This window comes from Colossoma macropomum, unplaced genomic scaffold (assembly GCF_904425465.1).
Source record: "Colossoma macropomum unplaced genomic scaffold, Colossoma_macropomum, whole genome shotgun sequence".
NCBI classification, from domain to species: Eukaryota; Metazoa; Chordata; class Actinopteri; order Characiformes; family Serrasalmidae; genus Colossoma; species Colossoma macropomum.
In genome coordinates, this window is record NW_023494910.1 from 115,001 (window position 1) to 135,000 (window position 20,000).

A 20,000-nucleotide genomic window follows, 5' to 3' on the forward strand; every position below is an offset into this window, starting at 1 on the left:
GGCTGCTGAGCGGCGATTGGAGGACGAAATGAAGCGGATGTGGAAAGCGTCCGGATTCTGATTGGCTGTACCATAGAAACAAACTTGAACGTAGCTCTTTCTTCACAGTGCTGCTGTCAGAAATGTTCTCAGACTTGCTCATGCCACCCCCTAGTGGCTCAGCTCCTCACGCACCCATAAAACCCCTGAGTGATCTGAGTACAGCGTTAGTTTCCACCACCGGAAAACAAATCATACACTGTTACATTTTTACAGCTCTTTATGTTTACAGGCCACATTTAATCAATTATTAAACAATTCATTCAGACGAGTAATGAAGGTTTTTTTTTTTTAACTCCTAGATATTTAGGGGTCCAAGCACCTTTAGGTGCATAGAACCCTATTGCTTTTGCTAGGATTTTTCTTCTTTTTCTTTTTCTTCTTCTTTATCTTCTTCTTTTTCTGCCCTAAAATTGTTTGTGGAGAACAGGGGTATGTGTAGAATCCCCCCCACTACTCAGGCAACTGAAATGACCCCAGTTGGCCTGATGGTGGCGCTATAGAGTGACATTTTACGTTTTGGCTCATATCTCCTGAATCGTGAGGCCTACAGTCAAAATTCTTGCTTCTACATAATCCTTGCTTTATACTACATAAACACTCCGCTGCATGTATTTAGCTCCACCCCCATATTTTTTTCCATCATAATTGGCAAAATATGTGACATCTACATTTTTGTATGAGTCTGAGGTTTTTCAAGATATCAACACAATATTGGTCTTGAAATGTTCCAGGGAGTCTGGAGGTCAAGAATTATCAAAAAAATTGAATACTTATTAACAATATGGCTGCCACGTGCCAATTAAGCCCCTCTGGGTTTGGCTTAAGTCACATAATTGGCTACAGATCAAGATTGCTTTGGCCAATTCTCATCAAACTTATCATTCCTGTACCCCACATGATTCTGTGGAAGCCCACCATGTTTGATACCAATTACTCAATAGGGGGCACTATAACAACCAAAAATCTGTTTCTCAGCAACTGCTTGGTCAATTGAGCTGAAACTTTGCATGCTGTATCCATGGCCTAATATTTACATGATCTATTAAGGACAACTGAATCAATGGACAAATATGGCTGCCAATGGCCAATAAGATTTCAACAGGCATTTGGAGGGCTTAGTATTGGCCAATCATCACAAAAATTATATCATGTGTCCACATAGGCAATCTCTAATAGCCTATAAAGTTTGACCACAATTAGCCATGAGGTGGCGCTATAGAGCATAAACAAGAATAAGTCCTATACATTTTATCATAGATCAAAATAAATCAATTCATATCATTGCTTACACTGAGAATGACATTTGATCAAATAAAAGCCTTTAAAATTCTGTAACATTTTTCTCTGATTGATCAATGTTTGAAAATTGAGCTTTTCGAACTAGTCTGTGGATTTTAAGACAAATGTTTCAATGTTGGTCTTAAAACAATTTGTGGAGTCTGTAGGTAAATAATTATCAAAAAAACCTTTATTGCAAAGAACAACCATGAGACACCAATGAATCTGTTTGGTCTGGCCTTTTCTGACTTAGGGGGCTATAGATTCTTTAGTATTTATGTGATTGTGATAAATCTTGGTAAACATGTACATTACTATTTTCTGAAGAAATAGCAAAGTTTCATTTAAATTGATTGCCATAAGCCCCTACAATACTTAATCTAGTGCATAATTACTACAATGTCATTATATTCTTCTATAATTGAAATAAAGAAAAGATAATGGTTTCAAATTACACATCTCATTAACTTCTAAAACATTGCAATTATATGTATGTTCCAAAATTGCACAGGAAATGTGGAAATTTGACTTAAACCCAGGTTGGCCACATAATCAGTAACGGTAATATTTTCTCTGCCAAGCAGAGGGAGCATCAGCATTAAATGCAAATTATGACTTCAAACATACTTATGGTCGTAATCTTTGAAACATCTATCTTGTGGCAAAGAAGTTTCTGAATTTTATGTATTCCACCGAGCCAAGCAATTTTGCATAGTCTTTTAAAAAACTTGATTGTTTTTCTGTAAATCATCAGAGTTTGAAAATCAGAGATGTTTTCATACTGCTTGCTGAAATGTTTTTGCATTGTCTCAAACTTGGTCTCAAAACAACCATCCAAGTCTCAAGATCAATAATTATTTTAAAAATCTTGCCTTTTAAGCACAATTTTATTGCTAGTTATGGATCAATCAGAAACAAGGGACCACAAATCTGTCACCTATGCTCTGATTGTGACCAAAATTGATATATACTTTGACAATGATCAGCTGAGGAAACGTATGACATTTGGCTTGAATTGGCTGAAGTTGGCTCTTACAATGCTCAATGTACTGCCAACAATCTAAAATGTAATTATTCCTGTCTAAGATTAAAATAAAGACATGACAATTGTTTCAAATTATGCATCTTAATGAGAATTGTCACTTTGCAAATATGTGTAGGTTGTACTGTACAGGAAATCCTATAATGTGATTTCAGCAAATTTTGGTCAGAGCAACAAGTGTTGTATTTTTCCCTGGCCACCAGAGGGAGCTAAATCAGTAACTGCAAATGTCATTGTTGAAATATACATGGGAAGCTTTACTGTATGTGTTTAAGTGAAGAGCATTTCTGAATGTTATATTTTCCACTGAACAGTTTTGCAAATACAAGTCATAAAAAACTTTCAGTAATTGCACAGTTGAAATAAGATGGAGTATAGACAGTTTAAATCAAATTTCACTTGAAACAATCTAAATTATTAAAAATATTATGACTTTTAAGCACAGTGTGGCTGAAGATTTGAATAAGAGGCCACTACTTTATTCCTTGATGTCTTCCTGGTGCTTGGACCCCGCAGATTGCCGCTTGTGGCCAAATTAATTTTATTATGACTTCATTCCGGAGGCTAATTTTACTAGAAATTTATTATGTTTTGTTCATTTTATTACAAAATAAAATAATGTAAAAGTATGTTTTTTGATGCAACATGTGTGTGAAGCTGTTGAGTACAAGCATCATAATATATGCACATATATATATATATATATATATATATATATGCCTATATATATATGCCTATATATATGCCTCAATTTTGGACCGTCTTTATCATCATATACACACACACACACACACACACACACACACACATATATATATATATATATATATATATATGCCTATATATGCCTCAATTTTGGACCGTCTTTATCATCATAAAAGGGTTTGAATATGCAATAATATCATGCTTTGACTAGACTGAAAATCTCACTGTAAATATAAATGTATACAAAAGGAATAAAAAATGTTTTATGTTTCATGCCTGTTCCCCCCCTCCTCACCTGAGCGTCTCCCCTGATGACCCCCTCCTCTTCCACAGGTTGACGAGGCTGCTGGAGCGGCTGGCAGCCGACGACGCCTTTCCTCCGTCCCCCACGTGCATACGGACCACTGTGGACGTGGTGAAGGCGCTGCGAACGTTTCGCTCTGGTTTGGCAAGGATGATATAAACCTTCGGCACAAACATGCAGCCCAGAGCCACTGTGGCACTCAGACTCACTGAGAAGCACATGGTCACGATCTTGTAGTTGGAGCCGAAGTAGATTGGCACAAAGGCCAGCCAGATGATGCAGGTGGTGTACATGGTGAAGGCGATGTATTTTGCCTCGTTAAAGTTCGCCGGAACGTTCCGCGTTTTGAAGGCGTAGAAAGTGCAGCTCATTATTAGCAAACCGTTGTAACCCAGCGGTGCCACCACGCCTAGATTGGTGGTATTGCAGATCAGGTTGACCTCTCGGATGGATGGATAGTCAAAAATAACATCCGGCGGCTCCAGGGCGAAGAGTGCCACGATGATGCTGAGCTGCAGAAGAATGAGAATGAAGGCGATCGCCAACTGGGCACAGGCGCTCATGAATCTTGGCTTCTTGGTGCAGATTTTTTTCTTGCTGCCAGCCAGAATGCGAGCGATCCGATTGGTTTTGGTGACCAGGGCCGAGTAGCTCATGGCAGGCGAAAGGCCGACGCCCAAGCGCTGTAGGTAGCAGTGGACCACATGAGGTTTGGCGATGAGGCAGAAGGTGCACAGGTAGCCCAGGCAGATTCCAGCTAAAATGATGTAGCAGAGCTCGCGGCTGGATGACTTCACCACCGGAGTGTCGCGGTACACCACGAACACGGCGGTGACAAAGAAGGTGGCCATCAGACCCAGACAGGAGAAGACCACGGCCGCTATGGGCTCAGGGTCACCCCACCGCAGATACTGCACTGGGATTGGGTCACAACCTGAGAGGAACAACAACGAAGAAATGCTGGAATTAAACAGACCTGTCTTCAAAAAAGGGAGAAACTTTTGTTTATTGTGTTGTTTATTCGTTTTTTCTTTTGTGAGCCTGAGTACTGAATGAGTTTGTTTGTGTGTTTGATGGCGACTCACCTGTGAGGTCGTATGTAGGCCAGGAGCCAAGTTCGCACGCCCTGCAGGTGTATTCATCAAACACAAACTCATTCTCCTTACAGGGAGTACAAGTCCAGCAGCAGCTCACCTCACCTTTACGGATTACCTGCACAGAGAGAGAGACAACAGAGAGAGAGAGAGAGACAGCAGAGAGAGAGAGAGAGAGAGAGAGAGAGAAAACAGAGAGAGTGAGAACTCAGAGAGAAAACAGAGAGAGAGACCAGAGAGAGAGAGACCAGAGAGAGAGAGATAGATAGAGAGAGAGAGAGAGAACAGAGAGAGAGAGAGAGAACAGAGAGAGAGAGAGAGAGAGAGAGAGAAAACAGAGAGAGAGAGAGAGAAAACAGAGAGAGAGAGAGAACAGAGAGAGAACAGAGAGAGGGACAGAGAGAGAACACAGAGAGAGAAAGAGAACACAGAGAGAGAGAACACAGAGATTTTATTCAATGATCTCAGAAGAGAAAAGTAAAAACAGTCAGATGTGAAGTTTGAACTTTAAAGTTCCTGAAGAGAAAACAGATTAAAAATGAAAAAAAAACTATGTTCACTCTATTCATTCAGTGAAGACGATGAGTTTGAGTGCTCTGTGATAGATTAGTCTTCACTGAGCCCATTTAAAAACTGTAGATCTGATAAATTAACAATGGCAGACACTGTCCCAGTGCAGCTCTAAAGTCATAATCATGAAAACATGAAAATAAAAGATTCAGCTCAAAAGTTTCGATTCAGCTGTTGTGAGTGAGCTGGAGTTTTGCTGAATAAGATAAAATAAGATGAGATGAGATGAGATGAGATGATCCTTTATTAGTCCCACAATGGGGACATTCTCAGTACTACAGCACCAAAGGCTTGACTGTCTGTGTGTAAAAGAGCTGAAATTTGAGTTAAAGACTGAGAGGTGTAGTTATAGAGGAGTGTAGTTATCGATGGATGTAGTTACTGAGGAATGTACATATTAAGAGGTGTAGATATTGAGGGGTGTAGTTACTGATGAGTGTAGTTATTGATGGGTGTAGTTACTGAGGAGTGTAGATATTGAGCGGTGTAGTTATTGAGGAGTGTAGATACTGAGGGGTGTAGTTACTGATGGGTGTAGATATTAAGAGGTGTAGATACTGAGGGGTGTAGTTAACTGAGGGGTTTAGTTACTGATGGGTGTAGATATTGAGGGGTGTAGATATTAAGAGATGTAGATACTGAGGGGTGTAGTTAACTGAGGGGTGTAGTTACTGATTGGTGTAGATAATGAGGAGTGTAGATATTAAAAGATGTAGATACTGAGGGGTGTAGTTAATTGAGGGGTGTAGTTACTGAGGGGTGGAGTTACTGATGGGTGTAGATATTGAGGGGTGTAGATACTCAGGGGTGTAGTTAACTGAGGGGTGTAGTTACTGAGCGGTGGTAAATATTGAAGGGTGTAGTTATTGAGGGGTGTAGATACTGATTAGTGTAGATAATGAGGGGTGTAGATATTAAGAGATGTAGATACTGAGGGTTGTAGTTAACTGAGGGGTGTAGTTACCGATGGGTGTAGATATTGAGGGGTGTAGATATTAAGAGATGTAGACACTGAGGGGTGTCGTTAACTGAGGGGTGTAATTACTGAGCGGTGTAGTTACTGAGTGGGGGTTGTGATGGTTGTAGTGAACGATAGTTACTGACAGCTGTAATTATTCATGGCTGTAAATCATGCTGTGGTGAGAGAGTCTGACCTTGATCTGGCCTTTATCGCAGGGGTCACTGCAGACTGATTTGATGATGGCATCTTTGCTGGACCAGATTTCATCATCATCAATCTGCAGACCGCTGTTATCCCAGCTGCCCACGTTGGTGTAGTCGTAATAATCCTTCCCCATCTTCTTAAAGTTCATGATCACATAACTAAACACACACAAACACATCAGTAGTACAGTTTAATAATCACACAGCGAAGCTAATAGACCAACATTAATAATCATTAATAATCCATCTTTCTGCTTCCTCATTAGTATTCTTACAATAACATAGTTAAGCCCCGCCCACACACATTAAACATATACATACATAAGCTTGACTTCACTGTATCCATTCAAAAAATGAATCATCATGTGAATAAATGACACCACCTTCATTTACTTATCATAAACTAAAACATCACATCCGTTCTAGATAATCTGTTCGGTTACTGGTATTAAAGAAATGGATAGATGAAAACACAACTGGACAGATGGACGAATAAACAAATCAGCAAATAAAATATATTAACTAACAGAGTGATCTGCTCCTAGATCAGTTGTTGGATTGTCTGAATGATTGTTTGGATGATGGAGTAATTGACTAATTAACTGATTAATTATGGGATTAATGAATTGATTGATTGAGCGAACGAATGATGATTGAATAACAGTGTACTGATTGGTCAGTAAGCTGAACTTGAGTTCAGGCTGGTTGTGGGGTACTGTTGTTTGTAACATGATTGATATTTATTGACTGATTCACTCGTTATTCATTGATGGATTGATGGAGTGTTGACTGTATTGATCAGTAAGCGAACCTTCCTGGAGAGTCTCCGTTTTCGTCGAACTGGATGTTTTCTCCGGAGACGCCGGTGAAGTTGGTCTTCATGAGGAATTCGAGCAGTTTGGCTCCGTCGATCGGCCGCATAGCGTCGCACAGACCAACGGCACCGCGACACAGAACTCGCTGCATCTTATGGAGCCCAAACGCCATACTGTATATCGCATTGATCACAAAGCCCATCTTAGTGTCCTGAGCGTACTGCTGACGGAGGGAGTCCCGCTCTGCAGTACAGAGAGACAGACAGACAGACAGACAGAGAGAGAGAGAGAGAGACAGACAGAGAGACAGACAGAGAGAGAGACAGACAGAGAGAGACAGAGAGAGAGGGACAGAGAGAAAGAGAGAGAGACAGACAGAGAAAGAGACAGACAGACAGAGAGACAGACAGTGAGAGAGACAGACAGACAGACAGAGAGCAAGACAGAGAGAGACAGATAGAGATAGAGACAGACAGAGAGAGACAGATAGAGATAGAGACAGACAGAGAGACAGACAGACAGAGAGAGAGAGAAACAGACAGAGAGAGAGACAGACAGAGTGACAGACAGAGAGAAACAAATTTGAAAAAATAATACTGTTATACATTTCCATATTTCTTTTGTATTTCTTTTAACGTGAAGTTGAAAGATTTGGATTTATCACAAGTTTACTTTCAAATAAAAGACATTCAAGAAATTCTCATCACTACTGAAATAATGTAATTTGTAGACAGAGCCTTATTTTAGCCACACCCCTGCATTTTAGAGCAGGAAGCAAGACTGCATCCCCGTCCCTCATGGCCACATGGTGAGCTGTTAGATCCCATTGAAAGTCAGAGTGAAACATTAAGAACTGTCACTACTGAAACACGTTTATGTCGGGACTGATGCAGGTTTACCTCAGTATTACATCAGCTTTTCTTTAATTACACTTCTTAACCATTTGGGATCTGAGGATATTAAATTGTTGCACTTTTGCAAGTGGAACTTTTACCCGTTCTGACTTGATTCAAGACTTCAGCTGCTCAACAGTCCAGGGTTGTTGTTGTCTGATTCTCCTCCTCATGATGCGCCGTGCATTTTCTGTCAGAGACAGATCTGGACTGCATGCAGGTCAGTGAAGCACAAACTGTGTCTGTGTAGCCACACTGTTGTAGCATGTGAAGAATGAGGCCTGGCATCACATTGCTGAAATAACCGTGGACTTCTTGGGTAGAAGACGTCATCTTTATGGCAGCACGTGACTCTAAAGTCACAATATTTACCTCCACATCAATGGTGCCTTCACACATATGCTGGTCATCCATGCCTTGGGCACTGATGCCCCCCCAAATCATGACAGATGTTAACTTTTGTATTTTTTGCTGGGAAGTCTAGACGGTCTCTTTCGTCTTTGGCCCAAAGAACTCGACATCTGTTTATCCCAAGAACAAGCTGAAACATGGACTCATCTCACCACAGCACACATTTCCTGTCTTGGCTTGTGAAGTCTGAGCCTTTGGTTGATGGTCCTTTCATAGCCAGCCATGATCACCTGTTACCAATTCACCTGCTGATTGTGGAATGTTTTGAAATGGTGTAACTTGAATATTCTATAAACTTTTCACTCTTATTTTGCTCCTGTCCCAACTTCTTTTGAGGGTGTTGCAGGTATCAAATTCAAGTGTAATTATTTTTACAAAATACAATCAATTTAGTGCATTTTACAAAATGGTCCAACTTTTCTGAAAATGGGGTTAGTAATTTTAGTGAAAAATATGATGGTTTTATGTGTGAAAAGTTTGTGTAGTGTTATGAAATGTTTTGGTGGTGACAAAATGGAAAGTTCAATCATTAACAAAGTAAATATAATTAAGGTACAGGGTGACTCAGAGTTACAGGACTTTAGTCTAAGTCCAAGATCAGTTAAAATGGGTTTCAGCTCTGACTCTGAAGTTCAGCAGAATTTGTTGGAACAAAACCTCGTATCTCCAAAATGGTAACTTTACAGGATACTTTACTTTTAATGTAAGTCAATGGAACCAGACTTTTCTCAATTTTAGTCATTTTAGGCTGTTTATTTTGGACCTATCATCATGAAATTTACACACAATGTAAAGGGAAATAGATTCAAATTAAGTCAAAAACTGAAAAACGACAAAAATAGAGATATGAGGTTTTGTTTTCTGACAGCAGCGACTTATTTATTTATTTATTTATTTATTCATTCATTCATTCATTCATTTTGTTTATGGGACATGTGTGCGACCTTGTGTCCTGATAAGGTATGAAAAGATGTGTTTTTAAACTAAAACAGTGTATTGTCATCAATTCAAAGCACCGATTTTCTCTCTCCACCTAAATTGCCACTTAATCTAAAAGCTCTTGTTACCTCTAATGGATAAAAGAAGTACAGTGATCTCCAATAATAAGTCTCTCTCTCTCTCTATCTCTCTCTCTATCTGTATCTTTCTGTCTCTCTCTCTCTCTCTCTCTGTGTCTCTCTCTCTCTCTGTGTGTGTCTCTCTCTGTCTCTCTCTCTCTCTCTCTCTCTCTCTCTGTCTCTCTGCATTTTGTCATAAAGGAAGAGCAGCGACACGGCGGTTAGGGATGGAAATTGTGTCTCGTTTTTATTCTGTTCTCTTTCTTATTGAAATGAAGTTATTTGAAGTCTCTCAGCTTTGAAGCGACACGTGAACCATGTGAGCTTTGAGTATGAATGTATGAATAGAGGAGAATCAGAGAGGAAGAAGAAAGAGAAAAGAATATCATATACAGAGAGAGAGAGGGGGGGGAGAGAGAGAGAGAAAGACAAAATGACAGACTCTGTGTCATTTACAGAGAAGAAAGAAAGATGAATAGAAATAAAATAGCATAATCAGGACTCAGGCTTAGCTAGAGAGAGGGAAAGAGAGAGAGAGAGAGAGAGAGAGAGAGAGAGAGAGACTTGACTTTCAAGCACCTTTATTTAACATACCATAACAAAAACATAACACAAAAAACCTTTGTTATCCAGATTAAACCATTAACAAAACATGAGTCTTCCAAACACACCACAAACTGTCTCCTTCACAAAGTTACTAAAAACCCACCCTGATTGTCAGGTTCACAGACGAAACCCCCCACCCCCCCACACAGCAACGAATGTGTCTACATCATCAGTTAGGGTATAGTAGGCATATTCCAACAGGAGTCGCCTTGACACCAAACCCCTCACCATTAAAACAGGATCAGTTCCCCCGCGCCCTTTGATCCTGTTCTTCCTGCTACACCAAATAGCCAGTTTCGCTGCTCCATACAAAAAGTTTAGAAGTATGACCTTGTCCCTCCTCGAGACAGAATACTTTGGTCCGTAGATAAATAAGCTCCGGTCAAAGACACCCAAACTCGCTAAACCCCAGTTTCTAACTAAATTTAAAATCTGGTGTAGGCGAGAACGCTGTATGAAAATATGAAACAATGTTTCAGAAACCCCACAAAAAGGACACCCATCCCCAGCTAAAGGATCAAGTCGTGCCACGTGCCTGTTTGTGGCTAATATCCCATGTACAATCCTCCACTGGAGGTCTCCCACTCTCTTTTCAATGGGCCTTTTGTACAGAGACCGCCAGCTACCTTTAGGTGACAAGTCTGCCCCCACAACCTCAGTCCATTTGGTTTCCCGCGGATCCATGAAAGACCGAAAATTCAAGACTTTAATGCAGGCAAAATATAGTGACTGTTTGTTTAGTCCGCTAAAGTTCCCAAGAACTGGGGTCCCTAGTGAAAGGAGCTTCCCTTGACCATCCTGCCAGTCCTCCCGTTCCACTCTGACCACCAGCTCTGGAAAATCCACCATTTCACTCCGGCAGTCCTCCACAGGTGCTGTATCCAGATATTCTAGAACTGAGACAGACAGGTCAGACCTCAATTGGTCTAGTCCCTGTGAAACCGTGCACACTGACCTGAGACCAACCATTTCTGCCAACAGTTCCACTGTAATCCACGCTGTACCCCTCCTCACATGGCAAAGTTTACTGATGCCAGCTTCCAAGAAGCTGACCCTCAGTGCACCAGAGATCTGGGACAGTGTCGGAAATACAGAGTTAAAGAACAAAGGTTCCTTGAATATCCACTTGGATGGAACTGTGCAGCTCTCCCTTGAAAAAGAAAAAAGCTGCCAGGCCTCCACAGCTGCTGAGTAAAAAGGAGTCAAACCTCCTATGTCCACTGTTCCCAGTGAAAGGGAGAACAGGTGTCTGTCCAGGCCCATGTGACCAGCAACCCGCAGAAGGGCACATCCATCCAAGCATGACATTGGTGATACAGCAGCCTCACTGCCTGTAAGCGTAAGACAGCGACTCTGAAGCGGATATCCATCAGCCCTTGTCCACCCTCCTGCAAAGGAAGATACAACACTGCAGCTTTCAACCAGTGCTGACCACCCCAGAAAAAGTCCACCAGCGCCCTCTGAATGGCATTAATCAGTTCTCCAGGTATGAACAGTCTAGCAAAGTCTAAAATATCCCTAATAAGAAATAAGTTATCATTAATGGACCTCTGTGGTACACAGTATGATTGGTCTACATGTACAATTGAGTCCAAGACTTTTTTAAGTCTGTTGGTGACACAGCATGACAGGATCTTATAGTTAGTGCAAAGGAGCGACACAGGCCGCCAGTTCTTAAGCAGGCAGAGGTCTCCCTTCTTCGGCAGAAGAGAGAGGACAGCATGCTGGCAGCTCTGCGGAAGCAATTTGGCATCAAAGCTAGCCTGCAGAACGCTAAGAAGATCTTTCCCAATGACCCCCGGAAGGCTTTGTAAAAGTCCACAGGTAGACCGTCAATTCCTGGTGCTCGTCCAGAGGTGAGCTGATGCACAGCTTCTGTCACCTCTTCAAAAGTCAATGCAGTGTCCAGCGCTTGACTCTGCTCTTGATCCAACTCGGGAAGATCTGTAAGCAGCACTTCTGAACAACACTGGTCCATACCTCCAGCTGTGAACAAGTCAGAGCAGAAACGTTCAGCCAGCCTCCACATCTCAATGGGGTCTGAGGTGACGGAACCATCGTCCTTTCGCAAAGATGCCAAAAACTGACAATCAACAGAGGATCTTTCCAAATTTAAAAAGAAAGTGGTGGGAGCATCCATATCATTAAGAGACACAAACTGTGATCTAAACAGAGCCCCCTTCGCTTTTTCATTTAAAATAGTACCTAATTCCTGACGCTTTGTAGTTAAAACTGTAACTGTATCAACAGTACATAGACGATGATCAGAAAAAGAAGTTGGAAAAATATTAGATTGACTGACCATATGTCTCACATTTTGGGAGGAGTCTGTCCAGTCGTGCTGCAAAAACCCTTTCAGCAGAAACCTTTACCCAAGTGTACTGTTTGACCACAGGATATTTTTCCCGCCATACATCTGTCAAAGTAAATGTAGACACAACAGTAGCTAAGGCAGATGCAGACTGGTGGTGTGGTTCTTCCCCATTTCTGTCTTTAGTAAAATCTAATGTGCAGTTCCGGTCCCCCCTATAACAGTGATGTCCCCAGAAGAGAGAGAGTGCAGTATATTCTTCAGTCTGGTAAAAAAAACTCTATTTCACTCTTAGCTAAAACTGTAACTTTTAAAGACTGTGAGAAAAGTATGGCCACTCCTTCACTGACATTAGAGCCATGACTGAGAAAATAATCTCCCCTCCACCACAAACCCCAATCAGCTGCTCCATCCTCACTATATATGTTTAACTGCTTTAGGCTAAAGAATTCAGAAAACACAGACTGTTTACCCCTATCCCTCAACCCATTAACGTTCGGAGAGCCCACCCTCAGAAGCCCCATCAACGCAGGAAATACAAGGAGAGAACAGAGAAGAGAACGAGAAAAGCAGACAGGAGAGGCCCTTTCCCCACATGCACTGTATTCATACATTCATATGGTCAGAACCAGCTCTAGTACCAGACTTTGCTTTTCGGACCACAGTTACATGTTTTTTCAGACGAAAACACTTTTGCCGTGAAAGAACATCATAGCCAACACTCTTCTGCACCTTCGACACTGAACACACAAATTTGTCCAAATCAGGGAAAAAATCACTGACGTCTACAGGTCTGCCTTTAGTCTCATCCAGGAACGAGTTGATCTGATCTACCGTGTACAGCGTTTCACTGCTGAACTGACACAACCGACTCAGACTGAGACTCACTCACAAACATAGACCCTGCAGTGTTACACCCCTCACCACTCAGCCCAACCACCTCACCACTGTCCACTACAGCACAACCCTCACCACTGACCCCAACACCAGCAACACATTCACCTTGACTAGCCTGCTGCTGATCCCCCACTCTCCTGAACATTCTCCACACCCAAACGCTCACTCACCTCCTCTCCACGGTTCACCTCCCGAGCAAAGGACGTGCCTTCACCGGGGCCTTGTGTCACATCCACCTCAGCGGTCTCCCTGCGCTCGGTCGCAGTGGAAACCCGGTTCTCCTGAGCTTCTCTCTGATTTTTATGTGGGCACACAAACTGCTTATGGCCGATATCACCGCATTCAAAACATCTCAAGCTATCTGTACTAGCATACACCATGAACGAGCTCTCTCCGTGAGCGACGCAGAAAGAGGCCTCCAGCATTTTATCAGGGCTGTTCAGAACACTTGCCGCCTGAAAGACAGGTCATGTTTGAGCGGCGCGGCCTTACAGCTGAGCGGGATCAGCGATATCGCACTGGCGAATTTTCCAAAGCGGCTCAGCTCCTTTGCGAATAGTTCGTTTGAAATAAACGGCGGGACGTTGGAGATGGTGACCTTTGTGGCCGGCGACACCGGCACAAAGGTATCCATAACCCAAATACCACTCTCGACTAGCTGATTGACCAAACGCTCGTCTTTTAAAAAGATGACAACAGCTTTGTTCATTTGCGAGGCAGAGTGAATTTGGTCATTTCCAACTTTGTTGCCCACCGCTAAAAGCACGTCCTCAACTGTAGCTTCAGCAGCTGGGACACATCTAAAGCCATTAGAGAGGAGAGAGAAGGCACCATGGCCCTCACCACTCACAGCGGCTACACACACCACAGTAAACACCAACAATCAGAAAATTAAGTCAAAGAAAGATACAAGAAAAAAAAGGAGAAAAAGTGAAAACTCTCCAACACACCACAGCTCCCTCACACACACAGCACTCTCACACCGCCCAATTCCCAGCATGCACAGAGAGAGAGAGAGAAAGAAGGAGAGAGAGACAGATAGAGAGACAAAGAGAGAGAGAGAGAGAGAGAGAGACAGAGAGACAAAGAGACAGAGAAAGAGAGAGAGAGAGAGAGAGAGAGAGAGGGAGAGAGAGACTCTGGGTTACAGTAATGAGATTGGGTTACTGTAATGAGTTCGGGTTGATTGTGGGTTACAGTAATGAGTTTGTGTGACAGTAATGAGTTTGGGTCGATTGTGGGTTACAGTGATGAGTCTGGGTTACTGTAATGAGTTTGGGCTTCTTGTGGGTTACAGTAATGAGTTTGGGTTATTGTAAAGAGTTTGGGTTACAGTAATGAGTTTGGGTTACAGTAACGAGTTGATTACAGTAATCAGTTTGGGTCAATTGTGGGTTACAGTAATACGTTTGGGTTACACTAATGAGTATGGGTCGACTCTGGGTTACATTAATGAGTTTGGTAAACAGTAATAAGTTTGGTTTACTGTACTGAGTTTGGGTGGATTGTGGGTTACTACAATGAGTTTGGGTCGACTCTGGTTCACTGTAATGAGCTTGGGTTACAGTGATGAGTTTGGGTCAATTGTGTGTTACAGTAATGAGTTTGGGTTACAGTGATGAGTTTGGGTCAATTGTGGGTTACAGTAATGAGTTTGGGTCACGAAAATAAGTTTGGTTTGACTCTGGGTTACAGTAATGAGTTTGGGTTACTGTAATGGGTTTGGGTCGATTGTGGGTTATAGTAATGAATTTGGGTTACAGTAATGAGTTTGGGTTGAATGTGCATTACAGTCATGAGTTTGGGTTACAATAACAAGTTTGAGTAACAGTAATGAGTTTGGATCGACTCTGGGTTACAGTAATGTGTTTGGGTTGACACAGTTACCGTCATGAGCTTGAGTTACAGTAATGAGTTTGGGTTGATTTTGGGTTACAGTAATGAGTTTTGGTTACAGTAACGCGTTTGGGTTGAGTGTGGGTTACAGTAATGAGTTTGGGTTACAGAAAAGAATTTTGGCACAACTCTGGGTTATAGTAAAGAGTTTGAGTTACAGTAATGAGTTTGGTTTACAGTAATGAGTTTGGCTCAACTCTGGGTTACAGTAATGAGTTTGGGTTATTGTAATGAGTTTTGGGCTGATTGTGGGTTACTCTAATGTGTTTGGGTTACTGTAATGAGTTTGGTTATGGTACTGATTTTGGGCTGATTGTGGGTTACTGTAATGTGTTTGGATTACTGTAATGAGTTTGGGTTACAGTATTGAGTTTGGGCTGATTGTGACTGTAATACGTTTGGGTTGATTGTGGGTTACAGTTATGAGTTTGGTTTACTGTAATGAGTTTGGGTGGATTTTGGGTTACTATAATGAGTTTGGGTTACAGTAATGAGTTTGGTTTATTGTAAGGGGTTTAGGCTGATTGTGGGTTACTGTCATGAGTTTGGGTTACTGTAATGAGTTTTGGTTACTGTAATGAGTTTGGGCTGATTGTGGGTTACATTAGTGAATTTGGGTTACACTAATGAGTTTGGGTTACAGTAATGAGTTTGGGTCGACTCAGAGCTACAGTCATGTGTTTGGTTAACAGTAATGAGTTTTGGTCGATTGTGGGTTATGGAAATGACTTTGGGTTACAGTAATGAGTTTGGCTTGACTCTTACAGTAAGGTGTTTGGGTTGACACTGAGTTACATTCATGAGTTTCGTTTAATTGTGGGTTACAGTAATGAGTTACCATTACAGTAATGAGTTTGGGCTGATTCTGAGTTACTGTAATGAGTTTGGGTTACAGTAACGTGTTTGGGTTGAGTGTGGGTTACAGTAATGTGTTTGGGTTACCGGAGTCAGTTTGGGCAGATCGTGAGTTAAAGTAATGTGTTTGGGTTACAGTAATGAGTTTTTGCGTGACTCTGGGTTACAATAATGAGTTTGGTTTACAGTAATGAGTTTGGCATGACTCTGAGTTACAGTAATGAGTTTGGGTCGATTGTGGGGTACATTAATGAGTACAGGTTACAGTAATTACTTTGGGTCGACTCTGGGTTATAATAATGAGTTTTGGTCGATTGTGGGTTAGAGTAATGAGTTTGGGTTACAGCAACAAGTTTAGGTTACAGTAATGAGTATGGTTTACAGTCATGGGTTTAGGTTGACTCTGGGTTACAGAAATAACTTTGTGTTACCGTGATGAGTTTGGATTGATTGTGGGTTACAGTAAAGAGTTTTGGCTCGACTCTGGGTTACAGTAATAAGTTTGGTTAAAGTAATGAGTTTGGGTTGACTTTGGATTACAGTAATCAGTTTTGTTTACCGTAATGAGTTTGGATTGATTGTGGGTTACAGTAATGAGTTTCAGTTACAGTAATGAGTTTGCACTGATTGTGGGTTACTGTAATGACTGTGGGTTACTGTAATCAGTTTGCGTTGATTGTGGGTTACAGTAAAGAGTTTTGGCTCGACTCTGGGTTACAGTCATGAGTTTGAATTACGGTAATGAGTGTGGCTTATGGTAATGAGTTTGGCTTGACTCTGGGTTACAGTAATGAGTTTGGGTCGACTCTGGGTTACAGTAATACGTTTGGATTACAGTAATGCTTTTGTGTTGACTCTGGGTTACAGTAATGAGTTTCGCTTATCAGAAGTGTTTCTGATCCAATGCAGTGATTTCCACTACAGAGTCATGTCTGTTTTTAATGCAGTGCTGCCTCAGGGCCCCAAAATACTGGTTTTTGGCCTTGTCCCTTACATACAGAGATTTCTCCAGATTCTCTGAATCTTTTGATGATATTATGTACCACAGATGCAAAAGTTCTTTGCTATTTTATGTTGAGAAACGTTATCATTGAATTGTTGCACTATTTGATCGTTCAGTCTTTCACAGAAAGGTGACCCCCCTCCTCATCTTTACTTTAAAAAAAACAGAAAATGCTGTTTTTATACCTAATCATGTTATTGACCTGTTGCCAATTAACGACCAGGTGTTTTTTTTTTGGCATCGCACAACTTTATCAGCCTTTTGTTGCCCCTGTCCATCTTTTTTGGAACTTATTGTTGGCATCAAATTCAAAATGGGCAAATATTTTATGAAAAACGAAAAAAAATTCTCAGTTTCAATATTTGATATGTTGTCTTTGTGCTTTTTTTTAAATTAAATATAGGGTTTAAATGATCCCAACTTTTTTGGAAATGGGGTTGTACTTTACAGGAACATTTTTCGTTCATTCAGGTACAAACAGCATCTCTGCACCTTAAGTATGTCTTTTTCTCATAGAGAAATGAACACATTCGTCCATTTTCATGAACCAACACTTTAAAGCAGTAAACAGTCTGGAGGTGGGCCGAGTGTGTGGAGTTAATACAGCTGCAAAAAGATGGACACTGTGTGTGTGAGGGTACTCACTGCCACAGGTGCGGTTGTATTTGGGGTTCTCCTGAGGGTGACCCTTAAGTCTGCAGTGGAACCGGTGCTGCCAGAACTCAGGGAACCAGGGGTTCCGCAGGTTATTATCCGGACGCAGTTTCAGGTAGTAATCGTCGAACCACTTCACGTCTGCAGACTGGAGCTTTATGGTGATCCCGCCTGCTGCCTCACGCACATACCCGTCCGTCACGTCGTAACGATCCGCCCACCCATCGCTGAGGTTGGAGGAGAGGAGAGAGGGGCAGAGAGAAGGATTAGGGGTCAGCTGAGCATCATTTTACAGGAGTTGAAAACATTCTTTTTAAAAACGTAAACACGGTTTTCCGGTTTTGGTCATGATGTAATGAAAAACACGTTGAGCTTTTAAATGGTTTAACTGGCAGAATATTGAGAAGCTCATTACCACATTTATTTTTACATCACAAACCTCATCAGATCACATGTTTACACTGAAAATCAGATGATTCCCATCACATGTTCACAGCAGAATCGGTGAGTTATCAGTATGTTTATGTCAGAGATAATTACACTTAGCTATTTACAGTGGGAATTGACTGATTCCAATCACACATTTACAGTGAAAACTGATTCCGATCACATGTTTACAGTGGAAATTGACTGATTTAGATCATGTTTACGGTGAAAACTGACTTTGATCATGTTTACATTGAAAACTGACTGATTTCGATCATGTTTACTGTGAAAACTGACTGATTATAAATACATATTTACAGTGGAAACTGATTCCAATCACATGTTTACAGTGAAAACTGACTGATTTCGATCATGTTTACTGTGAAAACTGACTGATTACAAATACATATTTACAGTGGAAACTGATTCCAATCACATGGTTACAGTGAAAACTGACTGATTTCAATCGCATGTTTACAATGAAAACTGACTGATTACAAATACATATTTACAGTGGAAACTGATTCCAATCACACGATGACAGGGAAAAAAACTGACTGATTCTGACCACATGTTTACAGTGAAAACTGACTGATTACAAATACATCTTTACAGTGGAAACTGATTCCAATCACATGATTACAGTAAAAAATGACTGATTACAAATACATATTTACAGTGGAAACTGATTCCAATAACATTTACAGTGAAAACTGACTGACTTTCGATCACATTTACAGTGAAAACTGACTTATTCCAATCATATGTTTACAATGAAAACTGACTGATTACAAGTACATATTTACAGTGGAAACTGATTCCAATCACGTTTACAGTGAAAACTGTCTGATAACAAATACATATTTACAGTGGAAACTGATTCCAATCACATGTTTACAATGAAAACTAACTGATTTCGATCATGTTTACAGTCAAACTGACTGATTCCATTTACATGATTACAGTGAAAATTCACTGATTCTAATCACATATATACAGTGAAAACTGACTGATTCTAATCACGTGATTACAGTGAAAGCTGACAGATTTTGATCATGTTAACAGTGAAAACTGACTGATTCTAATCACATATTACAGTGAAAACTGACAGATTTCGATTGTGTTTACAATGAAAACTGACTGATTGTAATCACATGTTTACAGTGAAAACTGACTGATTTTGATCAAGTTTACAGTGAAAACGGATTGATTCCAATCGTATTTGCAGTGAGAACTGATTCCAAAAAATGTGATTCCATTCACATGATTACAGTGAAAATTGACTGATTCTAATAACATGATTAAAGTGAAAGCTGACAGATTTGGACCATGTTTACAGTGAAAACTGACAGATTTTGATCATGTTTACAGTGAAAACTGTTACCGTGAAAAGCAGCAAGAAACACTGAAACATGGCAGTGTGTGTGTCTGTGTGTTTGTTTGTGGAGGGATTCCATCACTGAGAGATTCAAGGTCAAACTCACACACACACTCACAAACACACCCACACACACACACACACACACACACACACACACACACACACACACTGAAGCAGAGGGACGTGTGGTGAACAGCATTTCTGCTCTGGATAATTAAATGCTGTATTGTTACTGTGTCGTCGTCTATGCAGTAACCATGACAACCAGAAACACAATCCTTACTGAAATAGTCTCCTCTGAAGAGTCGAAAATGTGTGCGTGTGAATGTGTGTGGGTGAGTGTTTGTGTGTGTGTGTGTGTGTGTGTGTGTGTGAGTGTGTGTGTATATGTGTGTGTGTGTGATTTATCAGTTCTGATTGATCTGATTGACCCGATAAAGTGATTAATCGATTAATTGATTAAATGATGTAATGTGGTGCTGACGGCAGATAAAGTGATTAATTGATTAAATGATGTAATGCAGTGCTGACGGCTGACAAAGTGATTAACTGATTAAATGATGTAATGCGGTGCTGACGGCTGATAAAGTGATTA

At 41.0% G+C, this 20,000-nt stretch overlaps 1 protein-coding gene across 1 annotated transcript in view; it reads right to left on the reverse strand.

The window, feature by feature from the left end:
- Positions 1-20,000, reverse strand: part of grm5b (glutamate receptor, metabotropic 5b) — a 103,591-nt gene that overhangs the window by 12,860 nt on the left and 70,731 nt on the right. The window contains exons 5-9 of the mRNA XM_036560816.1: positions 17,590-17,825; positions 7,011-7,257; positions 6,190-6,358; positions 4,457-4,583; positions 3,363-4,305 (exon numbers count right to left, since the gene is read on the reverse strand). Coding sequence (XP_036416709.1) covers positions 3,363-4,305; positions 4,457-4,583; positions 6,190-6,358; positions 7,011-7,257; positions 17,590-17,825 — 1,722 coding nt within the window. The remainder of the gene's footprint in view (positions 1-3,362; positions 4,306-4,456; positions 4,584-6,189; positions 6,359-7,010; positions 7,258-17,589; positions 17,826-20,000) is intronic.